At 34.2% G+C, this 25,520-nt stretch overlaps 1 protein-coding gene across 2 annotated transcripts in view; it reads right to left on the reverse strand.

The window, feature by feature from the left end:
* Positions 1 to 25,520, reverse strand: part of GLRA3 (glycine receptor alpha 3) — a 181,410-nt gene that overhangs the window by 38,915 nt on the left and 116,975 nt on the right. For both annotated transcript variants that reach the window (XM_008000292.3, XM_008000291.3), the window contains exons 6-7: positions 7,035 to 7,172; positions 1,430 to 1,644 (exon numbers count right to left, since the gene is read on the reverse strand). In XM_008000292.3, coding sequence (XP_007998483.1) covers positions 1,430 to 1,644; positions 7,035 to 7,172 — 353 coding nt within the window. The remainder of the gene's footprint in view (positions 1 to 1,429; positions 1,645 to 7,034; positions 7,173 to 25,520) is intronic.

Below are 25,520 nucleotides of genomic sequence, written 5' to 3' on the forward strand. Positions count from 1 at the left end.
AAACAGATTTATAATTTCCACATGAACAATATTTTAGAAAACATTAGTTGATGCGAACAATTTTGAAAATACAATTACTTGCTAATAAAAGTAGACATTATTTTGAAAGACAACCATTAAATTTTAGTGAGGTAGATCGTGTTAATATCATATTTTAATGATTAAATCCTATTTTCAATTTTTATTTATATAGGCATTTCAATCTAATAAATTGAATCACGGAATGAATTAGTAGAAAGGACTAAGGGAGCCATGAAAATAGATTTATAATTTACTTGGTGTGGCAAGAAGATAGCATCAAATGCACACAAAAAAAGTTAATGTGATTTTATTGCACAGAAGTATTTCATTTCAATGAAAGTAATAGTAAAGGCTTTTGGAAGCTATGCAGAATTACTTAATTTAGATGACAGAAACTTCTTCTTAGACGTCATTTTAGGGGAAGAAAATAATTTTCTATTTCTATGCAGCTAAATAAATGAAAAGAGTTTTATTTCAGTATGTCTTATGCAAAGCAATATTGGGTCTTTTACGAATCTCACAGAGGGAACAATTTTATTTTAATTCTAGCAGCTCAGCATGGATGAAAATCATGGAATTAGATAAGGTCTCCTTCCTATTGACTCACGGTTACTTAAAAGCAAAAGGGAGGAATAAAACCACAAAAATAATATATACCATATTTGGCTCAGGATGCAGCACTATGGGCACTCTGATAAAATACTTGTAGTATAATTGGTATATGTCTTCTGGAAATAAATTTGGCAATATATATGAATGCATACAGCTATCATTGCAGCAATTCTGTTTATAAGAATATATGCTAAGAACATAACAAAAATATGTGTAAAGCTATGTGTGTGTGTATGTGTTTGTGTCTATATATAGATATATATGTATGTTTACATAAAATGTACATATATAAATATAGATGATATGTGTGATATGTATAGACACAGGTACACACACACATATATACATATATACCCATATATATAACATTTATTATATAAATATTTATTATAATATCAGTCCTAAGAGTGACTAAGTAAATTATGGCATATCCATACAATGGAGTACTATGCCACCATTTAAAATTACCATGTAGATTCAACTTAAATGTTTAATATATTTCTAAATATTTTAAAACCTATTGATACAAATAATTCCATAGTATATAAGAGTATTATCGATATTTAAATAATTGAGAATAATAACACAAAATGTGAATAGCGGATATCACTGGTTTGCAGAATTTTTTTCATTTATTTCTGTTTTACGTGTTTTCTGCTTTGGTTATACATTACTTTGAACACCAGTAATGCCATTGAAATGCCATTGAAAAATATCTGACCAAAGCTGACAATGATATCTTTGCAAGATTATAAGTGTGTGTGCAAAGATGTGTATGCTCATTCGGTGCACTTACCTTTGGCAAGGAAGCTCGTGATCCTGAACTCTGTGTCGTCATCGTCAGCACAGTGGTTATCCCTAGAGCTACCCGGGCAGGTGCCGCATCCATGTTGATCCAGAACGAAACCCAGGATAGAATAACGATCAGGAGACTGGGAATGTACATCTGGATCAGATAGTATCCCATTTGTCGCTCCAGATGGAATCGCACTTCTATACACGTAAACTTTCCTAATTGATCATAAGGTAAATACAGCAATTAGCACAAATAGGTCTTTGTTATGGCATCAAGTATCACAATTTCTTTTCTTTTCTTTTTTTTTTTTTTTTTGAGACAGGTTCTCACTCTGTCCCCCAGACTGGAGTGAAGTGGACTGATCTCAGTTCACTGTAGCCTGCGCCCCCTGGGTGCAAGACTTTCTCCTGCCTCAGTCTCCCCAGTAGCTGGGATTACAGGCATGCACCACCAAACCCAGCTGATTTTTTTGTTTTGTTTTGTAGAGATGTGGTTTCACCATGTTGGTCAGACTGGTGTCGAATTCCTGACCTCAGGTAATCTGCCCACCTCAGCCTCCCAAAGTATTGGGTTTGCATGTGTGAGCCACTGCTCCTGACCTCACAATTTCATTTTGATAAGGTTTCTGTCATAAAACGTTCCATGATAATGAAAAGAGACTCATATTGATTCCTGAAAAAATATTTTTCACTGTTAGCATCAAGAAGCAATGCAGTAAGAGAATGTACTCTTGTAGGAAATAGTAGTAAACTTTATTACTTCTGACTTGAAAAGCACTTTACACTTGTCAAAATATCCAAAGATTTATTATTTCACTTGATTACGACAGTTGCTTCTGAGGCAGACAGGAGAAACAGATACTTATTATATAAAGATCTTGTTTACTCATTGACTGTTTCTGATGCTTTGAGTGCTTCTTTAAAGCCAGGTGCTATTTGTTCCAGAAGTCTTTCCATTTTCTTTAAAGTAAGTGCTAGAGGATAAATACAATTGAACACGAATGATTCCTTGAATAATAAAGCAAACAAGTAGGAAAATATATGTTATTTCCCATTAATACTTTTGAAAATAAAAGCACACTTACTAAAAACAAGTGGGATCCATTTGTAGTAGATACGTATGCTTTTGTGTCTCTATTATTTACCTCTATTTTGGTGAGCAATACGTGGAGGAGTAAATGATGGTTTAATAAACATTAAGTTGATATTTTTTGTTTGTGTCCTGTTCTACTCCCTACTCTATTGATATCGATTTATACTACTCTATGTTATCTCTCCTTTATAAAAATTGTTCTTCTAAATCACCAAGTTCTTGGTTTAATTGTTTTTATTTGAATTATTTTAAGAAGGATGAGGTCAGAAAGTTATTCTGCTCTGTAAGTAACATTCTGTTAGTTATCATGAAAGAAAGATGTTAAAGAGCAATTGCTGTCCTATTGCTAGGTAGGACTCAGTGCGAGTGACTTGGGCCATGCGTGCTTGCAGAGGTGAGGCAAGGGCGCTATATCTGGATGAACCCATGCATGTGTTTCCAGAGCTTAAGTCTCAACAAAAGTTCACAAAGTCTGGGAAACGTAGGTTCCACTCTTAGGCGAATAGTAATCAGAAACATATGTGCAAACCATACATGATCCTTTTATCAATTTGTCAAATATATACAAAATGCCTAAAGATTCCTGAAACATATGAAAATACTTTAGATTTTAAAGTGCTATTAAATATAAAGATTTAAATTTTTCTATGAAAAATAATGAAATGGAATAAAACAAGAATAACTGATTCAGGTGATTCTCAAGGAAAAAAATAAGCTCCATTGTGTTTTTATTTAAAAAGAGTGTTTTTCAAAGTTCAGAATCACTAATCATCAGAAAAATGCAAATCAAAACTACAATAAGTACAATCCCAGCACTTTGGGAGGCCGAGGCAAGCGGATCATGAGGTCAGGAGATCAAGACCATCCTCGCTAACACGGTGAAACCCCGTCTTTACTAAAAATACGAAAAAAAAAAAAATTAGCCGGGCGCCTGTAATCCCAGCTACTCGGGAGGCTGAGGCAGGAGAATGGCGTGAACCCGGGAGGCGGAGCTTGCAGTGAGCCTAGATGGCGCCACTGCACTCTAGCCTGGGCAACAGAGCGAGACTCCGTCTCAAAACAAAAACCAATAAGATATTCTCTCACCCTAATAAAATAACTACTATCAGAAAGACAGAAAACAACAAATGTTGATGAGGAAGGGGAGAAAGGGGAGTACTTGCACACCATTGGTAGGAATATAGATTAGTCCAGCTACCAGAGAAAAGAGTATAGGAGTTCCTTTAAAAAGTAAAAGTAAAGGTACCATATGCAATACTGGGAATATATCCAAAAGAAAGAAAATCAGTGTATTGAAGAGATACCTGTTCATTGCATGTTTGCTGAAGCCCTATTCACAATAGCTAAGATAGGGAACCAACCCAAATGTCCCTCAGTGGAAGAATGGATGAAGAAAATGTAGTATATATACACAATGGAATATTATTCAAACAAAAAAGAATGACATTCTATCATTTGCAGCAACATGAATAGAACTAGGTGATAAGCCAGGCATAGAAAGACAATATCATATGTTCTCATGCATATGTGGGAGCTAAAATAATTGACTTCATGGTTGTAGTAAAGAGAATAGTGGTTTTGAGAGGCTGAGAAGAAGGCAGGTGAAGAGGTTGGTGAGTGGGTTTAAAAATACACTTAGAATGGATAAGTTCTAGTGTTCAATAGCATAATGAGGATAACTACAGTTAACAATAATTTATTGCACATTTCAAAATAGAAAGAAGAAAAGATTTTGAATGTTTTCAGCACAAAGAATTGATAAATATGTGAGGTGATAGATATCCCAGTTACCCAGATTTGATCATTACAGATTTCATGTTTGTATTAAAATATCACATGTACCTCCAAAAACATGTACAGCTATTATGGATCTATAAAAATTAAAAAATGTTTTTATAATATTGCTGGGAAAGAAAATAAAGGGATACACACATGAACACAAATATACACCATTGCTTGTATATAAATAAATATACTTAGTGTATGTGGATCTGAAGAGATAAAAGAACAAGTTGGACAAAATATCCATCACTTATGCATGGCAGCAGACCCCAGAAATATAGTGATCAACAGAATCAATGTAATACAAACTTAAGACAATGAAGGAAATATGCAATAAATAAGTAAACATAAAATTGAATGATATAATTTCAGATGGTTAAAGCAGAATTTGGGCGTTTAACACTTATTGTGACATATGGATGTTTCAAGAGTTGGCATTTGAATAACCCTGAAGGAAGTGGGAGTATTAGACCTGGAACAATTTCGGGAAGAACTTTACATGCAGAAGGAAGAGCAAGAGCAAAGGCCCTGAGACAGACAGAGATGAGTTTGGAGTATATAAGCAAGCAAGTCATTGTGGCAGGGTACTACAGAGCAAGGGGAAGAGAGATAAAAGATTTTGGAGAAATTACTAGCAGGAGACAGATAATGGGATACTGTAGCATATAACTAATAAATACTTCGGGATAGTGAAAATACAACTGAATAAATCCTCTAATTTTGTGCAATTAATTTGTATATGAAAACATTTTTAACTTAAGTGTGTTTCATTTTATGGGAGGAAAGGGTATTTTATAAATTTGGTCTTAGGTAACCTAGTATTGTTGTTTGTTGTATTTTCACAAGTAACATAAAAGACATATGTGGAATCTAGGCCTATTATTGGAAAACAAAAGAAGATTTTTGTGCATTGTAAAAGCAAATATGAAATGGAGTCTGGGATCTGAAGCAAATTAACCACATACTTGAATGAGGACTCTATGAGATGCTTTCATTCTCTACGTAATTTGGGCAAGTTATTCTGCTTCTGGACAGTACAGTGCTTCTAGAATGTAAAGTTGTAAGATCTCTATGATATCTCCCAAGATGTCCCATTCCTTGCTTACGGTAGGCATTCATAAATGTAAGTTCTTTTCTTTTAAGCTGTAATAGCTCATTTGATAACTCAAGGAAGTATGCAAACTTACTTTACACTAAGGAAGTGTCTCGAGTCCCTCTGTCATAAAACTTCATCCGTAATTGATGTTTACAACTTCACCTCTTGTTCTGGGTTAAATGGTATCTCCCTAAGATTCAAGTCCACCCAGAACCTGTGAATGTGAACTGACTTGAAAATAAAGTATTTGCAGATACAATCAAATTAAAATGAAATTGTCCTGGATAAGAGGGGGTCCCAAATCCAACATTACTGATGTCCTTATAGAAAGAGGGAAATTTGGACACAGAAACATAGACACCTGGGGGAATCCCACGTGACTCTGGAGGCAGAGACTGAAATGATGCATCTGCAAGCTGAGAAACAAGGTTTTCCAGAAATAGGTAGTCAGGAAGAGACAGGGAAAAACTCTTCCCTAAAGCTTTGAGGGAAAGCATGGCCCTGCTGACACCTTGAATGTTGGATTCCTAGCCTCCAGAACTGTGAGAGAACACATTTCTGTTAAGTCACTGTTTGTGATAGGTTGTTACGGTAGCGCGAGGAAACTAATGTACCTCGGTAAGTCAACTCTAGGGGAGTTTTAGCATCTGTCTAAGGGAACTGAGCAAGGATGGTGCCATTGACTTGCCTGCTCTTTGTCTTTGTGTGGACATGTTAAACTTGAACTCCCTAACAAGTTAGATATCAGCTTCGTCTCTGAGTGAAAAGGAAAACAGTGGTGACTTTTTGATTAGATATTGTGAATTTGCTAAGGAGATAAGAGAGACTAAGGACTTTGTATAGTGAAAGGTCAGAGCACAGTTCTGGAAAATGCTGAGTCCACGATGAATCACAGTTACTGTAATGAAATGATAAGAACAGCAGCTGATGCTAGTGCGAGGCCATGTAGTCACCACAATGGAATGATGCCTCAATCATTCAGAGAATGGAATTCTCTGAATTCCATTACTTTCTAAGTGAATGCATACATTCTAACTGTATAGTTAGAATATTTCTTATGGAAATAGCCCACGTTAGTTAAAGCAACTGAACAGAATTTGCCGATGTGCAGATACCACATTGAGTCTCTAAATTCTTAGTGTTGATAACTATATCTGATATTGATCTCAAGTGTCTTAGTGTGAATAGTAGGTGCTTAGGTAAAAGTAACACTGAAATGCATGAAAATATGACAAAGGAAGAAGTTAGGCAACAAAGCTTTTCTTTTTTTTTAGCGGAAACAGTGTTTACTGTCCAAGAAAGGTCAAAAACACATTTTATTGCTCACAGAAATTAAAGGAATAGTTTTGGAAACATTATTACTATGTAATCATGAGCTTTTCATTGAAAATTATTTAAAGATAATTGAACACCAAGCATTACTTTGGTCTCATACAGACCAAAACATAATATTACATTTAATAATATGTAATGAATCAAAGTATTGATAGGTTTCAAATGCATCCATTTTCTGCTATATGCCTATGAAAAACGATAATCTAAGAAGAGTTAAATAACTTAGCATTATAATGAAGAAACGTCTGGATATCATAAAATCACAAGTAGTCGGTGTAAAGAACACTACTCAATCCCTACCTGTATTGTAATGTTTAGTGCAGTATCGTAAGTCTTTTTCTTCTTTCAACAGAAACTGGGGCAAAGTGAGTCCTTCTGCCACTTGTACAGGTGCCTCATCTTGCCATTCAAAAATGAGATCATTCATTGTGTACCCAACTAGGCAAAACATAATAAAAACGTGAATAGTCTAAAAAGGGCATTCAAAGAAAAGAAATACAAATTACTTTATAGTCACATAGGATGAGAAGACCAAACAGTGTCATCTTATAGTAACTCTATGGATGGAGCTATTCATTGCCCAATTCCATTTCATAAATGTCTGTGGAATCTATTCATGTGGAACTCCCACCAAATAATATGAGAAAACAAAGTGGACTTATTAAAAGTATACCATGGCGTGTTGAAACGTGAAGGGACATGCATATACATTCTTTCCTTGGGATGGGTATCTACTGGATTAATTTGGTAATTTTTATTTTGATTTCATTCTATCTGCTTTCTCCTTACTTTGAAATTATTCAGGACTTTCTCAACTAAAACTGAAATTGTCACTTGTTAGAAAATGGCTTTTTTTTTTCTTTTCTTTTTTTTTTTTTGTGAGATGGGATCTTGCTCTGTCACCCAGACTGGAGTGCAGTGGCATGATCTCTGCTCACTGCAGCCTCTGTCTCCTGGGTTCAAGCGATTCTTCTGCCTCAGTCTCCCGAGTAGCTGGGACTACAGGGACATGCCACCACACCCTGCTAATTTTTGTATTTTTCGTAGAGACAGGGTTTTACCATATTGGCCAGGCTGCTCTCAAACTTCTGATCTCGTGATCTGCCTGCCTTGGCCTCCCAAAGTGCTGGGATTACAGGCATCAGCCACCGTGAACGGCCAGAAAAATGACTTAAACTTAGTGTAAGAATAAATGTCAGAAATCTCTTAATTATATCCAGATTGTTCAAGGATTTAGGCATGTTAATTTTACTTCTGTTGTGTTTCGAACCTCTCCAGAGTTGCATGTAAATAGCATTTATTTCTGTGCACTTAAACCCAATTAGAAAATATCTACAAAGTGAAAGTGGAGAGGAAATGGAAATTTATGTTTTCGTGAAGATTTTGATACACATTTCATCATTTAATGATTCATCAATTTCTTACATTAATTTGAATTAAGCATTTAATTCAAAGAGAGGGGAGCATTCATTATTGATATATATGGACTTTAAAAATTTCCATCCTTTATCAATAAAGAAAACAAAGTGGACTCATTAAAAGTATACCATGACATGTCAAAACTTGAAGGGACATGCCATGGTATACTATTTATAAATAGTCAAGGTTTGGGCCAGACAAGTTATATTTTTATCGTGGAAAAATTTCAACTCCTTAAGCCATAATGTTGAATAGAATTGGAGTATTTTCTTTAGAATTTGAACAGGCAAATAAAAGTTTATTATAGAATGCATGTATTTTCTTTTCTCTTTGGAACATCTACACCAGTATATTACTGACAGCTGTTGTATTTTTAAAAAAGTATATTTTCACTATCATAAAGGATTGTCTTTTCCCCCCTCATGAAAATAAATAACAACTTGGGGGAAAAAAACACACACAAAGAAAATGACTTAAACTGTAACATCTGTGGGAGGGAAAGTACTACCACATAATACCTCCTTCATTTAATCATTAAACATGGGACAGTTTGTGGAGATGGAAACCCTTGCACATAATATCAGTGAATTCAGCACAGAATTGATTAATGGATTTTGTAATAGGTCAGCAGCCTTTAGTAAACTAAAATTTCCTATTTCTATATGGGAGGTATCTAAGAACTGCAGAATTTTATCTTTTCCTTCCCTCTGAGTGAGAAACTGTTGAAATGTATGTTTAAAGACTACTGCAGAAAATAAGTCAAAAGTGAATGGGACCTGTGGGGCAGAACTGTTGTTACTTTGATCAATGAGTTTCTTGATGCACAACAACCACAGAGGTAGAAAGAGAGAGGAGGCATGGTGTGGCCTCTGACCTAAGTCAAATGGTCGACATGTTAAAAGTAGTTGGGTGCAGTGGCTCATGTCCGTAATCCCAGCACTTTGGAAGGCTGAGGCAGGCCAATTACCTGAAGTCAGGAGTTTGATACCAGCCTGGCCAACTTGGTGAAAGCCTGTCTCTACTAAAAAACACAAAAATTAGCCGGACGTGGTGGTGGGCACCTTTATTCCCAGCCACTTGGGAGGCTGAGGCAGGGGAATAATTTGAACCTGGGAGGCGGAGGTTGCAGTGAGCCAAGATCGACCATTGCACTCCAACCTGGGCAACAGAGTAAGACCCTGTCCCAAAAAAAAAGAAAAGGCAGAAGCTCCAGGTCTGTGAAGCAGTACAGAAGGGAAATGGTCCCAAACAAATTCTCCTGGAAACAAGCTTGTATTGTAGGGAAGAGGCTATGTGAGTGGCTGGAAACAATTGGCATGGAGTAGGTTAGGCTGAATAGAACACTGAGTAGGGAAAGGAACTCATCACCCTCCACCCTCCCCAATACCTGGGAAAAACTCTCCCAGACACAGTGAAATCTGATCCAAATGTGGTGGTAGTGACTGGAACCAGATGCCCTACCACACTTGACCCTTAGGTATACCTCACAGCACCCACGCCACAGGCAGTGGAGATGGTAGTAGTAAGAGCGTCACTGACCAGATCTCTTTGGACTGTATGTGATTCTGCTGCTGAAGTTTTCAGCAGAAGTATCGACAGTGTGAAGGCTCATTATGGAGCAAGCACTATTTGGTAGAGTTTGTGAAGTCACTGAAATTGAAGGAAGTGTGCATCTATATCTGAATTTTGACTCTGGAACAGATGTGAGAACCTGAAGGACTGTCCCCTAGGCTGATGGATTTAACATGGCAGGGACTTAATACTTGCTTATACTAGAATACATTTATTTCATTGACCCCTGCAATTAATAATGATTTGATTGGTAATAATAGAAAGCTTTCACTTTCATTCATAAGTCCTTTAATATGTCCATTATAAATACCATTTTACTGAGAAAGTAGATGCACATTTCTCAAAGATTTAAGGATACTAAAATAGGCACCAATTCTACCTCCTGCCAGATAAGACATGTTTCTCATTCTTCCATACCTATAATCACTGAAGAAAAAATATGTTTGATTGTGTCCCAATTTAGACAGATGAATGGAAAAATGACCTGAAACTTCATTTTGTTTTTATATTCTAAAATTTTCTCAAGGTGTTCTGTGAAATGAAACTAGCTTTATGAAATTCCTTCAAAGACAAGCTTTATTTAGTTGCTAATACAATTTATAGACAGTATATGTAGCTCGCTTTTGTTTCAAATAGTCATCCACATTAGTTTAGGTATGTGTATTTCATAATCACACTATACTACTTCATTATGGTTCAAAAAGTACTTAAGTTTGAAACCGGAAGGAAGATAGTAAGAGACCATAGTTAGAAGCAATTTCTTTATTTGAGTAACTTACTGGTTGTTAATGATAACAACTAAGTGGTAATATTGTCTCAACAAACTCTCAGACATAATTTTAAAAAATCAATACTTTTTTACACAATTCAAAATGTTTTAAGATCCTTATGCTGTTGGTTGGTAGATCTTTATACAAGTCTGAGAATGTTAAAGAGAACAGACTGGTTAATGAGATCAAGATTGTGAGCTGAATTACCTTATACCACAGTAAGCTTCCCAATGAATACTAATTTATTCAGGGAACAGACATTAACTCTAACTTCAGTCAACAACCTCGTATGGTAACTACCAAAAACATGTAAACAAATGGCTCAGTGCAACCAAATGCTTGTTTTATCAAAGAGTTGTTCACCGAGTACCAACTGTATGGAAGGTGTCCTGCCAGGCTTCAGGCAATGTGATATATTATTGTCGAGTAAAGAGTAAGTGGCATGGGAGAGGCAGAAAGTGCTGTGTCCTTTTAGCACAGGGTTCTGTGATATCTACCTAGGCCTCATTTGAGCTGGATCTTGAAAACAAGGCAGAGCCTGCATATAAAGTATGCAAAAGGTGAGGCACTTCAGGCTCAAGCAGCAGCAAAATCATTTGAAAGAAACTGCGAACTCCCAAGGTTTATAATAGCAATGGGAACAGCTTCATTTGTCTAGAGCCAGTTTGCATGAAGAAGCATATAAAGTGACAAATAATGTAAGATGATGTTAAGTTTAAATTTCCAGTTTAAATTTTGATCATTGGACTCTTTTGAGCAAGTGGTGAACCACAAAAATTGTAACTGAGTAGCATCACTCTAGCAGGGTTCTTTCATGGAATTCACAAGGTCAAAACTGCTTTCATAATCATTTGCCTTTTTCATTGTGTCAACATTTGCCCTGATGTTGAAAAAACAATGGTGGGTAAAACTTCTAGTGGTTTTGCACAAATAAAGGGGCTGGCACCAAACTGTGCTAGGAGTTACTGTATTTTGTACTGCCATATCTTGCAGTAAAAACAATCCCATTTTTATTTATGAATGTCTTTGATCCTTTATGAAACAGTCAATATCTTATAGTAAAAGCAATGCCACTTTTAATTCAGAATGTTCTTGATCTTTGATGAAGCACTAACAATGATCAATTTTATTAAATTTGGACCCTATGTAAGTACCTTTTAATATTCTGTGTGTCAAAATGGGAAGTCTGCACAAAATACTCAGCTGCAGGCTGTAATATGATTCTTTCAAGGAGAATCATTGGTGTCTTTGAGTTGCAAGCCGGAACTAGCTTGGGTTTTTTGTGAAATACTATTTTTTATGTGAAAAAAATTGGTGGAAACTGTGGTTACTGTGCCTAGGTATTTGGCAGACCATTTTCTCAAAGATGAAGGAAGTGAACTTATCTGAACTTGTCATGTTAAGGGAAACAACAGACAGTATTTGCTGTCAATGATAAATTTTGAACTTTCAAGTCAAAATTGGAATTTTGGAGAAATTGTTGTTACACCATGCGCTTGATAGCTTCCCAATACTTAAAGATTTTTTGATGGCCTTGATGGTGACATCAACAAATGTGATATTTTGATGTGTACAATGAAGTGTGTCAGCTGTTTGGAAGATCTAAATAACTCATCAATCTGATATTTTCAAAATGACAAAAACATGTTTAAAAAGCATACACGAAAGACCCATTCAAAGTGCAAGATAGACAAGTTCGTTTTAACTTAAAAGAGTAGGAAGAGTTCATTGATATGGTTTCCAATTCCACATTGCAATGAATCTTTAAGAGACTTAAAGTTTTTTGCCTTCATAAGAAGGCAAAACCAAACCAAACCAAAAAACAAAAACCCTCTCATTCTTCTGCAATGGTCCACAGGGATTATAAGTCAGAGGTAACATTTCAGTAGATAATTTAACCAAAATGGGCACATAATTAACTATGTGTTTACAGGAAAAAAAGGAAAATTTCAAAGTTTTCAGTCTAAGTCACTGACAAGTAGCTATGTAACAATATTTGCTTGTATTTCATACCTCATGACATTAGAGTAGCTTTCTTTGACCATCTAATAAAACACCTTTCCTCTGGTTACTCTACCTTACCTATTTTCTGTTTATTTTTTCCATAGTACTTATCCTTACCTAACATTATATATATATGTGTGTGTGTATGTATATATGTGTGTGTGTGTGTGTGTGTGTTTATTCATCAGGTTTTGACATTATATATATTCATCAGGGTTTTTATTTTGTTTTCCCACTTTGTCTTTTAGAATTTACTCTTTATAGAAAAAGAAATTTATTCTGTTTTAGTCAGTGGCATATTTTCTATTACCTAAAATAGTACGTGGCCAGCTTATAGCAGGTGCTTGAATATTTGAATTAGAAATAGAGAAGATATAAAGGGGAAGGAAGAAGTGTATGTGTGTGTGTGTGTGTGTGTGACTTTATTTTGGGTTGCCTTGAATTTGAGATGGTAGCAGAAGATGCAGGTGTTGAGCCTAAGAAGTCGCAACATTGACTTATATATTGAAAGTAGTTGAAATCAAGGAACTAGATATTGGAAATGAGTTTAGGATTGAAGATATAAATTAAGAACCACTATCTACATATGCTAATTAAAATTATTGATTATTTGAAAACATCAGAAAGAGAATATATAAATGAAGAGGAAGAGCTATAAAGAATCTTGGAAAACACTTTGGAAGAGAAAAGTGATGACAGGAAAGTAATAATCAAAATAGAAAATCCAAAGAGGTACATTTCAGTTAAATAGAAATAAGAGTATCTAATGGAATTGTCTGATCATAGTATTTTAAGGTGATAAGTTTCCCAAAAGCAGAGGCTGGGAAATCATTTTTCAGGAATGTTATAAGAGACAGTCAATGTTTTAGTTAAAACTAACTGGTTTAGTTAAAGTAGATGAACTCTAGCTAAGGCTTTTCCAACCCTTTGGTTTTATAATACACTTAAGTATAGCTTTACAAATCTGTCTAATTAGAATGCACTATAAAATAAAACAATAAGAAGCATTTGGTCCTGTTATAGAAATCAGAAGACTGATCAAAGGAACCAAAGATAAAATTTAGAAAGAAATCTAAGTATGTATACACATTTAATAATTGTACTATTTGCAAGTATCACAGTAAGATAGTGGAATATCAAATGGACCATAGCAATGTGAATATCTGTGTAGCAGCAAAGTAAGATGTAGATAAAATCTTGAGAGATGCAGAAAAGGCCTCTGAAGCCTGACTTCTTTTTGTTTTGCATAAATGTATCAAGTACAAGTGTAATTTTGTTACATGCATAGATTGCTTAGCATTGAAGTCAGGGCTTTTAGAGTATCCATTACCCAAATAATGTATATTATATCCATTAAGTAACTTCTCAGCCTTCCCCTCTTCCCACCCTGTCAGCCTTCTGAGTTTCCACTGTCTATCATTCTACACTCTGTCCATATGTTCTTCAGCACTATTCACAGTAGCAAAGATGTGGATTATTTATGAATATACAAAATGCTGTAGGCTAACCTTGAATGTAAACAGGCTAAATGCCCCACTTAAAAGACATAGAGTTGTAAATTGCATTAAAAAAAAAAAAAGGCAAGACCTAATGGTATGCTGTCTTCAAGAGACCTATCTCACAAATATTAACACTTAGAGGCTCAAAATAAAGGGAGGGAGAAAAATTTACCAAGCAAATGGAAGGCAGAAAAAAGGAGGAGTTGCAATCCTAGTTTCAGACAAAACAGATTTCAAACCATTGATCTCCATCAATGGATGACTAGATAAAGAAAATGTGGAATATATACACAATGGAATACTATTCAGTCATAAAAAGAATGAAACTATACCTTTTGCATCAATATAGATGTAACTGGAGGCCATTATCCTAAATAAAACAAGTCAGACAAAGAAGACAAATACTGCATGTTCTCATTTATAAGTGAGAAAAAAACATAATGTGTACACGTTGGCTTAGAAATTATTTAAACACCATAACTTTATTTGTATATTTTGTTCTCTGTTAGAAGGGCCTACTTCTTTATTATTTTCAAAACTACCTTTTCCATGTATAGACTTTCATATTTCAGATTAATATCCAATTGAACATCATGTTAGGATTTTCATTTACATTGCATTGAAATTATGGCTCAATTCTGAGAGAATAACATTTTCACAATAATGTATTTAAATAACCTCAGAAATGCACAATGTAGATAAATCATTCAAAATAGAGTCCAAAATCAGACCTATGTGTGGAAATTTAAGGTAAAAATGACACTTTTTGTTTTGTAGTTTTTATTTTTTATTATTATATTTATTTATTCAGTTTTAAATTTTAGGTCTGAGGGCACATTTGAAAGTTTGTTACATATGTAAACACATGTCATAGGGCTTTGCTGTACATATTATTTCATCACCTAGGTATTAAGTCCAGTATCCAGTAGTTGTTTTTTCTTCTCCTCTCCCTTCTCCTCCTCTCCCACTTCAAGTAGATGCCACTGTCTGTTGTTCCCTTCCTTGTGTTCATAAGTTCTTATCATTTGGTTCCCACTTATAAGTGAGAACATGAGGTATTTGTTTTTCTCTTCCTGCATTAGTTTGCTAAGGATAATAGCCTCCAGCTCCATCAGTGTTCCCACAAAATACATGATCTTGTTCTTTTTATGACGTCATAGTATTCCTTGTTGTATATGTACCACATTTTCTTTATCCTTTTATCCAGCCTGTCATGGATAGGCATTTAGGTTGATTTCAAGTGTTTGCTATTGTGAATAGTGCTGCTATGAACATTCACATGCATGTGTCTCTATGGTACAATGATTTATATTCTTCTGAGTATATATCCAGTAATAGGATTGCCAGGTTGAATGGTAGTTCTGCTTTTAGTTCCTTGAGGAATGGCCATACTGCTTTCCACAATGGTTGAACTTATTTACACTCCCACTAACTGTGAATAAGTGTTCCCTTTTTTCTGCAACCTCACCAGCATCTGTCATTTCTTGACTTTTTAGTAATAGCCATTTTGACTAGTGTTAGATCGCATCTCATTGTAGTTTTGACTTGCATTTCTCTAATGGTCAGTGATGTTGAACTTTTTTTCATATGAAAAAAATGTGCTGGACACTTGTCTTCTTTTGAAAAGTGTCTGTTTATGTCCTTTGCCCACTTCTTAATGGGGTTGTATGTTCTCTTATTGTAAATTTGTTAACATTCCTTATAGATGTTGGATTTTAGGCCTTTGTCAGATGCACAGTTTGCAAATATTTTCTCCCATTCTGTGGGTTGTCTGTTTACTCTGTTGATAGTCTCTTTTACTGTGCAGAAACTCTTAAATATAATTAGTTCCCACTTGTTGATTTTCACTTTTGTTGCAATTGCTTTTGGTGTCTTTATCATGAAATCTTTGTCCATTGCTATGTCCGCGATGGTATTTCTTAAGTTATCTTCTAGAATTTTTACAGAATTGAGTTTTACCTTTAAATATTTAATACATCTTGAGTTGATTTTTGTATATGGTGTAAGGAAGGAGTCCAGCTTCAATCTTTTGCATATGACTAGCCAGTTATCCTAGCACCATTTATTGAATAGGGAATCTCTTCCCCATTGATTGTTTTTGTCAACTTTTTCAAAGATCAGATGGTCATAGATGTTTTGTCTTCTTTCTGGGCTCTCTATTCTGTTCAGTTTGTCTATATGTCTGTTTTTGTACCAGCACCCTTCTCTTTTGGTTACTCTAGCCTTGTAGTATAGTTTAAATTCAGATAGCATGATGTCTCTATATTTTTCTTAGGATTGCCTTGGCTATTCAGGCTCTTCTTTGGTTCCATATGCGTTTTAAAATTTTTTTTTTCTAGTTCTGTGAAGAATGTCATTGGTAATTTTATAGAAATAGCATTGAATCTGTAAATTGCTTCGGGCTAACCTTGAACGTAAATGGGCTAAATGCCCTGCTTAAAAGGCACAGAGTGGCAAGCTGGATTAAAAAAAAAGACCTAATAGTATACTGTCTTCAAGAGACTAATCTCACAGGTAATGACACTCATTGCTCAAAGTAAAGAGGTGGAGGAAAATCTACCAAGCAAATGGAAAACAGAAAAAGCAAGGATTGCAATCCTAGTTTTAGACCAAACAGATTTAAAACCAAAAAAGACAAAAAAATGACAAAGAAGGTAAAGAATTCAATTCAACAAGAAGGCCTAGCTATCCTAAATATATATGCAACTACCACAGGGGCACCGAGAATCATAAAGCAAGTTCTTAGAGACCTACAAAGAGAAATAGACTCTCATACAATAATAGTGTGAGACTTCAACACTACACTGAGAGTATTAGTCACATCGTTAAGTCAGAAAAGTAAAAAACATATTCAGGATGTAAACTTGACATTGGACCAAAAGAATCTGATGGACCTTTACAGCACTTTCCACCCAAAACCAGCAGAATATACATTCTTCTATTCACTACATGGCACATACCCTAAAATTGACCATGTAATTGGACATAAAACAATCCTCAACAAATTTAAAACCAATGAAATCATACCAAACACACTTTTGAACCACAGTGCAATCAAAACAAAAGTCCACACTATGAAAATTGCTCAAAAGCATGCAAACACATGAAAATTAAACAACACAGTCCTGAACGACTTTGGGGGTAAATAATAAAATTAAGGCAGAAATCAAGTTCTTTAAAAATAATGAGAACAAAGATACAACATACCAGAACCTCTGGGACACAACCAAGGCAGTGTTAAGGAGGAAACTGATAGCACTAAATGTCCACATCAAAAAGGCGGAAAGATCTCAAATTAACAACTTAACAACTGAAAGAATTAGAGAAGCAAAAACAAATCAACCCCACAGCTAGCAGAAGACAAGAAATAACAAAAATCAGAGTGGCTCAGATGGAAATCAAGCCACAAAAAAGCCATTCAAAAGATAAAAAAATCCAGTAGTTTTTTTTTTTTTTAAAAAAAAAACATTAATAAAACTAGGCCACTAGCTAGACTAATAAAGAAGAAAAGAGAGAAAGTCCAAATAAATATAATTAGAAATGATGAAGGGAATGTTACTACTGACTCCACAGAAATAAAAACAACCATCAGAAACTACCATGAACACCTTTACATACGCAAACTAGAAAACCTAGAAGGGATGCTTAAATTCTGGACATGTACAGTTTCCCAAGACTAAGCCAAGAAGAAATTGATTCCCTAAACAGACCAATAACAACCTCTAAAATTGAATCAGTAATAAATAGCCTACCAACCAAAAAAAAAAAAAAAAAAAAAAAAAATGCCCAGGAGCTGATAGATTCACAGAATCGTAGTTCTGAATTTTACCAGATGTACAAAGAAGAGCTGGTATCATTTTTACAGAAGCTATTCCAAAAAAATGAGGAGCAGGGACTCCTCCCCAACTTATTATATGAGGCCAGAATCATCTTGATACCAAATCCTGGCAAAGACACAACAAAAAAGAAAACCTCAAGCCAATATCCTTGATGAACATCTGTGCAAAAATTCTCAACAAAATAATTTCAAACTGAATCCAGCAGCACATCAAAAAGCTAATACACCATGATCAAGTAGGCTTCATTCTCAGGATGCAACGTTGGTTCAACATATGCAAATCAATAAATGTGATTCATCATGTAAATAGAACAAAAGACAAAAACCAAATGATTATCTCAATAGATTCAGAGAAAGCTTTCGATAAAATTCAACACTGCTTCATGTTAAAAAACTCTCAATAAACTATATATTGAAGGAAAATACCTCAAAGTCATAGGAGCCATCTCTGACAAACATGTAGCCAACATTATACTGAATAGTCAAAAGCTGGAAGCATTCCCCTTGAAAATTGGCACAAGACGAGAATGTCCTCTCTCACCAATTTTATTCAACATAGTATTGAAAGTCCTAGCTAGAGCGATCAGGCAAGAGAAAGATATAAAAGATATCCAAATAGGAAGAGAGGATGTCAAACTACCTCTGTTTGTAGATGATGTGATTTTATATCTAGAAAACCCCATAGTCTTGGCTCGAAAGCTCCTCCAGCTGATAAACAACTTCAGCAAAGTTTCAGGATACGAAATCAATGTACAAAAATCACTATCATTCCTACACACCAGCAATAGCCAAACTGAGAGCCAAATCAGAAAGGCAATTCAATTTACAATTGACACGAAATAATAAAATAATAAAATACCTAGGAATAACCAGGCATGTGAAAGAAAGATCTCTACAATGAGAATTACACAACACTCCTTAAAAAAATCAGAGAAGTCACAAACAAATGGAAAAATATGTCATGCTAATGGATAGGAAGAATCAATATCATTTAAAAAATGACGGTTTAACATGGCAAAATTTTAATAAAAGATGATGAGAAAAATTTCTATTCACTTAGAAAAAAGAGTGATGCAAAAATAACATCTAATTTTATTTAAAATATAAACATAATTTGTGCTATACAAGTTCTGGATTAAAGTACATGATAATATTTTGCAACATTGGCATGTACAAAGCATAATTTATTAAGAAAAACAAATTTTATTATATGTATATTTAAAACTTTACTGCGAAAGGTATTGTAAAGTTAAAATGTGAATAACATATGGAAAATAACATGTGTAACAAATATGATACAATATAATATAATTTAATATAATATAATAATATTATAAAAACAAAAAGATAATTCTATATTAATGGTTTAAATAGACAAGTTACAGAAGAAACAGCAATGGTTACTAAGTATGCAGGAAAAAAAGCTGAAACTGAAAGAGATGTAAATACAATAAAATACAATTTTATATCCATGAGACGGGGTAAAAAACCTTAAATCTGACATAAACTGGCAATGTTAATATGAGTTTGGTACAAAAATGTTTTTAAATTTACTGTATTTTGTTTGAAATATCTTTTGGGTTTATAATCATTCATATAGTATATGCATATATACACATATGTATTCATAGAGACAAACACAAATGTATATGTATGACAGAGAGAGAGGGAGAGAAAGTAAGGAAAAGAAAGTGAAAGGCAACTGATAATGAGGCAAACAAAGTAGCTAAGACCAGAAAGGAGGATTGTGAGTAGAGGCTACTAATGCATTCATTTTGGTTTGTTTCTCAGTTTCTATTAAAATTTCCTAGCACAAACATACCAATTTTGAAGAAATCATTCAAATTTATTACATTATCACTTTTTAAAATCATAAAATCTTTGGTGGCTTAAAAATAGCTTAAAAGACTACACATGAGAAAAGAGGTTATACAAAACTTTACACAGTGGGTAAATATGTAAAAGAAGCACTTATTCAAAGGGAGAATGTGGGCTGTGAATACACTTAAGTTGAAAATGAGTTTAAAGATTTACTAATAAATTGTAGATTCACATTTTGTTTTAAAAGTAAACCAGAGTCATATTTGGTCTGGCTAGCTCAAAAGTTAGGCAGGGTTAGGGTGGAGACAGAGAGAGATTTCTAGTTTGACCCAGTTTGCAAATGCTTATGTTCTTAATTAGCAGCTGGAATTCAAAAAGCAGAAGGAAGAAAATGCTCACTCTTGGCACATGCTGACTATTGCTAGGAGAAATATTGCTCAAGTAAATCTCATTGACCTGACAAGGAACAACTGCTATGTCAAAATGTATTTAACTAAAACATTTTTATTTATAATTTGTGCATTTTATTTGAATACTCTTACCATAAATCAGGCCGTTACATGTGGTTTCATTTAAATTATTGGTCCAGTAAATTAAGTATCTTCTTAGTAATTACATTTTCTCTAAAACTTCTGGTATAGCTGACCTATAACCATTGTCTTATGAGACATTTTAACATATATCACAGACTTAAGGTTTCCCCCTCTCTCTTGGGAAAAGTGTGGATATATAATTTGTGACCCCTAACTGCTCTTCTTAAATGACAAACACAACAATAACTTCGTTCATATTTCTCAAAACTTCACAAAATTGCCACACTTTGAATGCACAAAGTTTAAATTTTTGTGAGAAATTTCAATTAAAATCTCAAAATGACCTGACCCTGAGCTCATTTCAATGAGGAAAGCCATCGTGGTTGGTTGGATTTCACTGTAGGAGAGGTTGTAAGAGGGTCTTGCCTGACTACCTTTTTGGAATAAACTTCAGGTTGTGAGAAAACATTCTGTGTCTGCCTCCCAGGATATTGGAGGTTCAGATCTGCTCAAATTTGTGAAACAATTCACTAAACAGGCCCCAAATCATAATTGACACTGTGAGCCAAACCGCTTGAGCAGCATCTGAAAGTTGTGTCATGTTTTGAATAGAGAATAGTAAGGCAGTAATGCTTTGACTGGTCTTGGGGTTTTTTTATCTTTGATATATTTATATATTTTTAAGAGATAAGGTCTCACTCTGTTGTCCAGGCTGGAGTGCAGTGAAGCAATCATAGCTCACTGCAGCATCGAACTCCTGGGCAAAAGTTATCCTCCCAAGTAGCTGGACTACAGGCAGGTGTCACCACACCCAGCTACTTTTTTAGGTTTATAAATTTTTTCTAGAGATGGGGGTCTTGTTATATTCAAAGTATAGCCATATACAAACATAAAATGTACCATCCTAACTGTTTTAAAGCATTCAGTTCAGTCGTATTTGGTGTCTTCACAATGTTGTACCAGCAATCTCCCAAACTATTTCATCTTGCAAAACTGAAACTCTACATTCATTAAACAACTCTCCATTCCCCGCTTCCTCTTTCCACTGAGAACCACCATTCTACATTTTGCGTATATGACACTAGCTGCTCTAAATTCATATACAAGTAGATTCATACAGTATTTGTCTTTGTGTGACTGGCTTATTTCACTTAACAAAGTTCTCAAAGTGTATCTATGTTATAGTATATGTCAGGATTTTCTTCCTTTTTAAGTTTGAATAATATTCCATTGTATGTATATAATGTTTTGTTTCTCCACTCATCCATTGATGGAAATGGGTTACTTTCATATTTTGAAACATAAAGGTGGGTAACTTTATTTTGGATTTTCCAGCCTCCAGAACTGTGAGCCAATACATTTCTATCCATTAAAAATGACCTAACCTGTGGTATTGTGTCATAGAAGCAAAATACAGACTAAGATATGGATTTTACCACAATTAAAAGCTAAAAGAAGAAAAGACTGGTGACATTTTGGGGGAGGAAATAGATGATGGATGCACAGTATGCGGAAGATCTTGTGGTATCATGACATGAGTTGAAAGTAGAACCTGGGTAAATACAATGAATAGTCTTTTCAGTTATGTAAGAGAAGAGAGGAGTCATTCTGAATAACCAACCTGATGTTTTCTTGAATGGATCTTTGGGTGAAATATGGCTACAAGTGAGCTCTATTAGCTGCACTGTAAAAAATATGACCATATTATTGACTGTCATTAAGAGAAACAGATCACTGTCTTAATTTTTGCTAGAATTTCTAGTGATAATAAGTGAGAAATGAGAGACATTTTCCCATCTACATGGAACTTGCATGTAGTGGGTGGTGGTGAGGTGGGCAATAAAAATGTTATCAGAAATAAAACAATCATTTCAGATGTTGATATGTATTTTGAACTAAATTTATAATTTAATGGGATAGGAAGCAACTGGGGAGAAGAGAGCTAACTTAAGAAAAGACTATCAGAAATGGCCTGGTATCTTCAGGAAACATATTTTAGGCAGAGAGAAGAGCACAGTTTTATTTGACATAAGGATTACGGTAACCACATCATTAATAACCACAGAAGCACAATGTTGAAATACATAGATAAACATTTCATTTGATATCAAACATCTTTGTTAGCAACTTGTCTGAAAAAGTATACAAACATGAAGTAAAGGAGGTAAATGATAAGCCAAACAGAACACTGAAACCAAATATAACAATAAGTATTTTCTTGATGTATTAAGGCTACACATTTAATTTCATCCATATTGAAGTTGAAAGTGCAAACAAGAAAGGGATCCCTGGGTTCTATAAGAATAGGAGGGAATAGGAACGCTGCTTGAGGAGGACAAGAGAAAGATAAACGTTTTATCTATATCTTCTCTCTGAAAGAAAATAAAATTCCAGAGCATGAATATGTTTGCAGATGAGATTGCTGATGCTGTATGGAATCTCAGAGGGGTGATAAAGAATTTTGCAAAGCTGCTAAGAGATTAATGTTGAGAATATTTTCAAGTTTATTAACAGGTAGATTCTGTGAATTAAAGGAGCTTAACACCAAATCCATACAATTCTAGAGTAGTTAAGATTACATCTGGGAGCAGGTAGAGCAGGAAGCTGTGGTCAGTAGGAGCCAGAATTACGGTCATAAAGGAAAAGCCATGCTACATTTATAACATATTAAAATCTTATTACCAACTATGCTAGAATATTAAGGGATACTATAGTGTTCCCAGCAAGATATCTGATGAATTCTAATGTTTTTCTTATAAACAAGGATTTCAAAATGTTGAAATTGATATCAATTTAAGTAGTTCATAGCTGATTGAAAAAGCAATTGTTGATTTTTTCAGTAGTAATAAATCAAGACAAATACCTCTAGTGCACTGTTGCAAGGCTTTCAGTCCTGTCCTTCTGGGAGTGTGTAATGATATATTGTTCAATTCTCTGGGTGATTAACCAGTAGAGACATGGATCATCAAAGTAGAATTATGTACTAAACCTAGTAAGATGATCTTTAACTAGAAAAAAAGGTAAAGTACTTTGTATTTATCTAAGTGAACCAATTTAGTAAACATGGAATGGGGGACATAGAACTTAGTTGTAGTACTCACCTGACTGTAGATGTGTTCTGAGCTAAGAGTGTTTTGCAGCTATCTCTAATGTATGTGTGATCTGAAACTGCAATAGTAACAGAATGATTGGCACTGTCACTGGTGGGAAGCGCTACTCTACAGTCTCGATTTAGGCCAATTTTAATACATGGAAAGACGTCTAGAAGAAAGGAAATAGGCAAAGGAGGGAACTCTAAGTCTTTTCACATGAGAAAACAAATGAAATTACTGGGTAAGTTTAACTTGCAGAGATAATTTAAGAATACCACAGTTACAATATATAAGTATTTGGAAATCATCATATAGATTTTTAAATGACCAATGGTTATATGAAAAGTTTGTGAGCTATTAAATCATATTGTTTTCTCTGTCCGCTTCACAGTTGTGTGACCTTGGGAAAGTCACTTAACTTCTCGAAACATAATTTGACCATATGATTGACTGTGGTCAATATGCTTAGAATACCTGATGATCAGTAAAAATTCAACCTAGAAAGACGTGGACAGATTAGAACAGAATGGCCACTGGTGTTGCATAGGATGGAATATTTAATGTTTAAGTGGGGATTTATTTTATAAGTAGTGAGTTCATTAGTGTATAGTTTTGTCTTGGGAGGACTTCTGTTTTCTAGCTAACACTGTAACTGTAGAGGTTTAAGCAACAAATACTCAGAAAACAAGAACCATCTGTATTTCTCACTAGGCAAACAAAAAACATAATATTATTTTGAACAGTATCCAAACTTTTAAATTATGAAAGAGTTTGGATGACAGTAGAGACTATTATAAAATAATTGTGAAAAATCATCACCAAATCTTATCTTTTGCCTTAGCTAATTTAGCACAAATTCCAGAGTAAGTGATCTGAGTAATGTCAAACATATTTTTAAATGAATCTGAGAAATTAAAATCATAAAAACCTCTCATCTTTCTTTAGAATTTTCTATCCCAAAACCCCATTAAAGTGTGTTCTATCTTTAGATATTTCTATCCAACAATACTATCAAAGTATATTTCAAATTTCTGAAAGGTTTTGCTAGTGTTTTTTTTTTTTTTTTTTTTCTTCAAGTTGACCCTTAAAAATTACTCTGTAATTTTAGAGATTTAGGCAGTTCTTTCTGGCAAACAGTACTTCTTCACTGAGTTATTTTCTTATATTTTCTTTTCAAATCTAAATAATTTTTTTTAACTTTTACACATTGGTGAGATTCTCCACTTTTATTGTCCACATTCCTCTTTTTTTATTTTTGAGATGGAATTTCACTCTTGTTGCCAGGGCCGCAGTGCAATATACTCCTCTTTAAATATGAACTACAGAATTAGACCCTTTAGGGAAAGAGTAATAGTTTATGAATCATGTGTCATCAATGGCTCTTAATTGTTATTCTGATTCTAGGAAGCTATTATCCAGGATTTTTTAAATACATGATTAAAAAAATCCTTCATGGCTTTTTTTTTTTTTTTTTTTTCCCCAACTGGCAGATAAAAAAAAAAAAAACAAACAGGAATTTTCCTTTTAAGGTAAATAAAAAACTGAAAATTAAGTCTTGAGCTTTTTTCCTGCCTCTAGTCCTGTACACCAACTTCCACCAAACATTCCTTAGGGACATAGTCTACGTCGTAATGTAGTTAGTTGTGCCGCCTTCTCTTCTATATTAGTTATTTGTTTTCTGTCAAATAAAATAATTTATAATTGCTTTTATGTAAAAGTGTATTTGTGATATAAATGAAAATGTATCTGTTGAAAATTACCTCATGTTGCTAGCACTTCATACGGGTTAAAATAATTCAGGTAATGGCATCTGATAAGTAATCAGTAAACTAATGCAATCTAATCCTGAGAAGGAAGGTTAGTGATCACTTTAGTGGTTTATCTTCACTAGGAACTTTCCTTGGTTTCATTTATTACAATCAAAAACTGAACATAAAAATTGAGGCTCAAATTTAAAGCAGTTAGTGAAAGACAAGTTTTCATTGCAGAATTCTCTGTGTAGCATATATGGGTTGATATTTTTATTGTTATTTTCTTAGGTTTCTCCTAATAAAATACGAAGTTTGAGAATAAAATGTGAATTCTGGAGATGCATATTGTCATGGGAACTGGCCTATGTCTTCTTACTGACCTTGAGAGTGAAAAATGAGTATTAAAAAGAGAGAGAAATAAATGAACGTAACACATTTTCTTCATACCCAAAAGCAAACATTTACAATATTTATCCCAGAATGAAGT

The sequence above is a fragment of the Chlorocebus sabaeus genome, chromosome 7 (assembly GCF_047675955.1).
Source record: "Chlorocebus sabaeus isolate Y175 chromosome 7, mChlSab1.0.hap1, whole genome shotgun sequence".
Lineage (NCBI taxonomy): Eukaryota > Metazoa > Chordata > Mammalia > Primates > Cercopithecidae > Chlorocebus > Chlorocebus sabaeus.